The sequence below is a fragment of the Brassica napus genome, chromosome A10, assembly GCF_020379485.1.
Source record: "Brassica napus cultivar Da-Ae chromosome A10, Da-Ae, whole genome shotgun sequence".
NCBI lineage: Eukaryota > Viridiplantae > Streptophyta > Magnoliopsida > Brassicales > Brassicaceae > Brassica > Brassica napus.
The window spans coordinates 15,605,908-15,611,907 of NC_063443.1; the positions used below are offsets into that span (position 1 = coordinate 15,605,908).

A 6,000-nucleotide genomic window follows, 5' to 3' on the forward strand; every position below is an offset into this window, starting at 1 on the left:
AGCTTATCTTCGGTATATAAATAGTACCAGTAAGCTCTGTTTCACATGTCTTTCACAGTTCACAATAAATTTCACATTTCGAATTTCGAATCTTTCTTCCCCAAATCTCTTCTTTTTTTTCGTTTTATATATATAGAGGATGAGTATGAGAGGAGAAGCTGAAGCTTGGCCGGAGATGGAGGCGATAGCTAGGAAGATGGTGGAGGAAGTTGACACAGAGAGCAGCGGATCGTCCGAAGCTGAGACTGAGTCTCCAAGATCCGTTGGACGCTGGACTGCTAAGGAGAGAGTGCATAGCCAGGTTTTAAAGATCAGAGAGGAGGATCTTTGCGTTCTCGAGAATCGTCGATATCTTCATCGTCCACATGGTCTCGGTTTCTTCTTGATCTCGAGGCCGAACTTGCCGTGTTCGCCTCTCAGTGGCAAAGTGAAATCCCTTAACGCGATTCATTGATATGACTCTCCCATCGATCAAAGGTTCGTCTCTATGCGTCTGATTATGTGTGTAGGTTATAAATATATTCTTTAAATCATTAATTAACTTTGGTTAATCGTTTTGGTTTTGTGCAGGTGTTCTGTCCTAATGCGTTTTCTTTTTAATTTCTCTGTTTTTTCTTTCTTGTTAGTTGTGTTACTGGAAGAACTCTTTAGAGAGAGAGCCTTTCTCTTGTCATAATGTCATGTGTATATAAACCGTGAATGTATATATGAGTTCATGAAACTTTATGCTAGACTTTTGTTTACATATTTTTCTCTATACGCCTGTAATTATCAACTATGTTCATACATATCATGTGTTATATCGGCCAAAAAGAAATGACTAAGCCCTCTGAAAATTAAGATACAAATTAGGGCCACCTACTAGAGTTTGAATTCAAAAAAATACTTTTAGTTGAAGATAAGATCGACTAATGCGAAGAAGCTATTTACTAATAATAAAAAGACTTTATACTCAAGTCATAAAATATTTATTATAGTTTTATTCTATTTCCCATTTCAATACGTTTACTTCATACATGATTCTTCAGGAAAATACACAAACAATTTTTTACAAATAATCACAATTTCATGAGAATATCTCGACTTAGTTAACCATTCTGCACTTCTTCCGAACTTCCCCGGCCCGACCGGTCAAAACCCCAATCCGACCCATCTTCACCATAGAGACACCAAAGTCCTTAAAGAAAGTAGATCCATAGCTTTTTGTTTGCTTGAGAACGTAAGACTTAGTTTCTTGGTTGTCCAAAAGAGCTGCGTCAGATTGAAAGAACCCTCTTCTTTGAGACACAAGCTTGAAGTAGCTTTCATCGAATGTTTTGAAGCTTCCTGGATCCATTTCTAGAGCCGTCGTGGTATCGGTAGGCTTGCATCTTCCTCTGAGGTTGGCTGCGTATTCCGTGTCTAGGTTCGGGTCGCTGTCTCCTTTTCCGGTGAAATTGTAGAGTCGGTTTGTGATCAGAGGACAATGTCCGTTGCCAACCGTGTGTCCACCTATCAACATGTAAATACATACATGTTCAGCATAATTTTTATTTTTTGTTATGGAATAGTTTTAACCGTAAGACTTAGTTTGGTTGTCTATCAGAACTATCTATTTTAGTCTAATAGAGTTGACCTCAACTGAACTTGGTAAATATTTTATACTGTAGCTAGTTTTTCTATTTTCAGGTCAACTCTATTATAACTTGGTTAATTGAACTTGGTAACACAATATTCTTTTTGTTTGTTCAGAAAAATGGACTGTTAATTATTTGATACGCTATTCTAACAATCTAACTTCTGATATATGTAAGAGAAAGGAACGCTCCCAAGCACTAAAATCGAGGCAACCCTCAGATCTGTATCTTCCGGCGCCGGTGACGCCTTTTCTCGCCGGCGTCGGGACTGTCCATCATCTCTCTCCCTCTGCTTCACTTTCAAGTTCTTCTTTCTTACTGTTATGATGTCCACTCTTGTATCATCTGTTCATCGTTTGGCGCCGCCACCCTCTGTGCAGATCTTCGTGGTCTCAGGGCCTTGGCTCGAGCCAACCGGAACAGTACCTTTTTCCGGGGGCTCCCGGAAAGCCCGGTCAAGTAGCACCGCGGCTCAGTCCTATACCATCTCTTTCCACTCCTGTACTATGCTCTTCAGCAGTCGCAGCCTCTGCTCATCCGCACCAGTAAACAGACTCAAGCCTGACGAAATGCTCCGACAATCCCATTCCTATTCACAGCAAAACCTCTTCCTTACCTCTGCTCCCGAGATGGCGTCCAGTGTCAGTGGGGTTCCACATTTGATCTGACGACCAGTTCAAAAAGCACGAGGTACAATGAGGTTGTGCTTTCCTCTTCACGCCCTGATCATCATTACTCCGTCAGACGTCTATCTTGACTGTTACTCCGGCGAGAGCTTCTGTACTATCAAAGGCTACATCTCTTCTCCGATCTGCCTTGCTGCGCAAACCGTTCACTCCGATGAGACCAGCTTCAGCCCCGCCGCGCTCTTCATTTCCTCCACACGTAGCCTCGGCGGCGTACAATTTGGTGACCCAAACCCTAGCAACATAACTATCTGGGCCTGGCCCATTAAGGGTTATAAAAAGGTCAGCCCACTTCTTAGAAGTCTGTCGGTTTCAAAGCCTACATTTGTGTGGGGGAGTTTGGTCATTTGGTCCAACTTGCTAATATTTTTCGGTGGGTTCACTGAAAATATTACCGAAACTGTTGATATGCATACAACGCCTTATCTCTCTTATAAGAAGAGTTTTCGAAGTTTCTATTTACCGGTGGATTCATCGGGACAATCTACACCACTTTCATCACTATCATCCTTCTCTCAGGAGATGCGAGCCGTATTACCCCATGCCTCAGTTATGAGAAATGTTTTCCCCCCAAACACTAAATGGAGGTGTGTATATTTATCTATAGCCGTTTGTTCATCTTGTGTAGCGGTCCGTTCGGGGTCTGAAGATGCAACGGATATCGTTTTGACGATATTCCGAGGTGCGGATTGGATCTTAACGTCACGATACAAAGTGACTAAATTTCAAGTCTCTAGCACTGCTGTGAGTCTTGCTCCGACGCATTCGAGCCATGCTTCGAGTTCGCTGTCATTCTATCTTAGAGGTTTCTCTACTTTTAGCTTGTATGCTTTATTACTTGTTGTTAGAGTTTGGTTAAACTCCTTCCTTATTTGTAGTTTGAATGTTTGAGTATTAATGAAAGTTGTGTTTCAAAAAAAACTTCTGATATATGTTATGAATTTATTGATTATATAACATACCTGAAAGCACAACGAGGTCTTTCTTGTCGAGGCCTTTGGAACGAAATTGGGTGATAAGGCTAGTGATATTATCAAATGGTGATGGTAAGTTCGCTCTGGCTTCATTGATGTTTGTAACCCGGCCGTCTCTTCTTCCCGTTTCAACTCCCCATGACGGTCCATTGAGCTGAAAATATATTAATGATTGGGATATTATATTAGAAATATTACTATATTACAATTTTTGGAGTATATTTATTTTGAGATCAGTCATAAATCTGCGACTAAATTTGTATCCAAACCTAATTTCTAGAGTTTAAAATTACCATGTGAACTTCGTAACAGACATATAGATTTCGTGAACCCAACCAAAAAAAAAAAAAATACTAGATAACTATATGTCACTTAATATTTAGATATAAATTGATACTAACCGCAACCACTGCGTCTCTAGCGACAAGGGCCAATACATCAGAGCAAGAAACAACGCCTGGACACTCCTTTTCTACAGCTTCCTTGACATTATCTATGATCTCAAACCCTCGAAGGCTGAGATTAGGAGGCGCATTCTTTTCGTCTTTTTTGTTCTTTAGCTCTAGCAAGACCGACCCTTCGCATCCCTAAACATGGTTCATTCATTAGGTCGACAGAATACTAAAAATATGAATTGGAAATAATGGTTGTCATCAAGAAAGAACATTACCCTAACGAAACAGTCGTGGAAGAACATTCTGAGCAAAGGAGCTCCAATTGTCCGATCCTTCTTTATCGCATCGAGGACAGACTTCTTGACAATACCCTCAGCTTTCGGGCATGTGTTGTCATAGAACCCGACTTTCAACCCTTGCGCATTGGTTTGAGCAAACAAAGAGAGCAAGAGCAGTAGTACTTGAAGAAAGATGAGACAAGAGATATTCATCTGCAAAGCAGCCATATCGTTATAAGCGTTCTATTTTGATCTATGATGGTGTTGTTACTTATACTAACATGATCTTGTTTATACTGTCATGGGAGTTGTGAATATTGTAGTTTAAATTATCAATAGATGTTACAAATGTACACTAGTTGTATGGGAACGTTTTGTAATTTTTATCAATTATTATTTGTGGAATATCATTTGTATATGGATTTTGGGTTGCTTGATGTATATTACTATTGCCAACTGAAAAAGGCGGCCAAATACAGTCTCAAACAAGAAAAAAAATAGTATAAACATAATATAACTTTGGTAATTATAGGCCATCTCGTCAATTAGGTGTTTAAAATAAATATAAATTGTTTGATAGTTAATAAGAATAGTAATTTGTCAATATTAACTAACTTGAAATTGACAAGCAAACCACAAGTTGAAAAACTATATTATGTTTAGTAAACGCAACACTAGCCGTTCCGAATTATTTATTTACACGTATACAATGGCTGGTAGGTAGGAGAATTAAAAATGAAACAAATTTTGCTTGTGAAACTGAACTTCTAAACTGACAAAGTGACAATGATACGGTAGGAGAAAATAATACAGCTTAACAACAACATTTGATATAAAAGAAAAAAAAAAACAACATTTGATATAGTTAATTAATATTCTTTTGACTATTTTACGAACGCTTTGGACTTTTGTTTAGTCACAGCAATTATTGTGTGTGTACTGGCTTGATAGTAACATTTCAACGTCCATTGCCCATTGCCCATTGGAGTGGTCATATAGGGTTAACGAAACGGGCATGAATTGTCCACTGGACTGGTCATGTAGAGGCCCATCTAAAAGAACGAAAAAAAAAAAACAAGTTGATGAGCAAGTCTCCCCAAATCTATTTGTTGATGACATGTCAATGGGAGGATACTATAAAAATACGTTTACAAGAAAATTTTTAGACGGTTTTAACTTTTAACAGCTCTGTGTGCGTCTTTCTTGTCCATTATGCGAATTGATTTGTTTAGTTTGCAGTTTACATAAATTAGTTTAGTGGTTTAAAGCAAGTTAGGCTATTCTTGTAATATTGTAATACATTTATCTCTATTTTTATCAGATGATATTGAAGTTATTGAACTCCTAATTACATCTATATATTTGTTGAATTCAGACATGCTTAATTAGCATTAGTGACAAGTACGAACTACAAATACAAATTATAGACAGAAATTGGAGACATAAATATTTCTTACTATACTATGACAGAAGTGTACGTGTCGCTGGTTACAAGAAACAAAAATTTAAATTCGAGACATCAGATTAAGAATAAAAATTTAAATAAAATAATTTTTTTTTGTGGCACATATTTGATAGACATTTAGACTACAAACAGACTAAGACAAGCATTCACAATCAATGTCTATATTTTCAAGAACACCCGTCCCTCTCCTTGATGATTTTGCCTATATCATATCTATCAAAAGTTTAAGACGAAAAGATATAGGTGTAATTAAGATAATAAGATTCATAAGTCAATTTCTATTTGACCTGCCAAATTAGTCCTCAAATCTTGAGAGAAGCTAATCATGATTTATTAATTGATCGAACAAGATCCTTCTTCTATGTTCTGACCATTCACAGCTTGCCATGTCAGTATCCAAAAGTTTGGATAATTTTTATGTAATGCCTGAAGACCTAGATAGAACTAGCAGAAGTTTGAATAACTTTCCAGTGCCATGTGCCTTAGAACATGAGTAGTGTCTTAAGAAATGTCACCAAACATTATTAAACTTTAGCTAGTTTGTTTTTTTTTCTTTTCACATTTCATAGGTTATAATCTTCATAAT

General features: G+C 37.6%; 2 protein-coding genes across 2 annotated transcripts; one reads left to right on the top strand and one right to left on the bottom strand.

Moving 5' to 3' along the window:
* Positions 1-27: 27 nt before the first annotated feature.
* On the top strand, positions 28-747 carry LOC106372139. Its single transcript, XM_013812280.3, has 2 exons — positions 28-477; positions 571-747. The coding sequence occupies exon 1, from the start codon at positions 140-142 to the stop codon at positions 452-454; it is 315 nt and encodes a 104-aa protein (XP_013667734.1). The 5' UTR covers positions 28-139; the 3' UTR covers positions 455-477; positions 571-747.
* Positions 748-962: 215 nt separating this feature from the next.
* LOC106372135 (peroxidase 56) lies at positions 963-4,346 on the bottom strand. Its single transcript, XM_048742300.1, has 4 exons — positions 3,947-4,346; positions 3,678-3,863; positions 3,265-3,430; positions 963-1,491 (listed from the first exon to the last, which is right to left on the bottom strand). The coding sequence occupies exons 1-4, from the start codon at positions 4,175-4,177 to the stop codon at positions 1,085-1,087; spliced, it is 990 nt and encodes a 329-aa protein (XP_048598257.1). The 5' UTR covers positions 4,178-4,346; the 3' UTR covers positions 963-1,084.
* Positions 4,347-6,000: the final 1,654 nt, after the last annotated feature.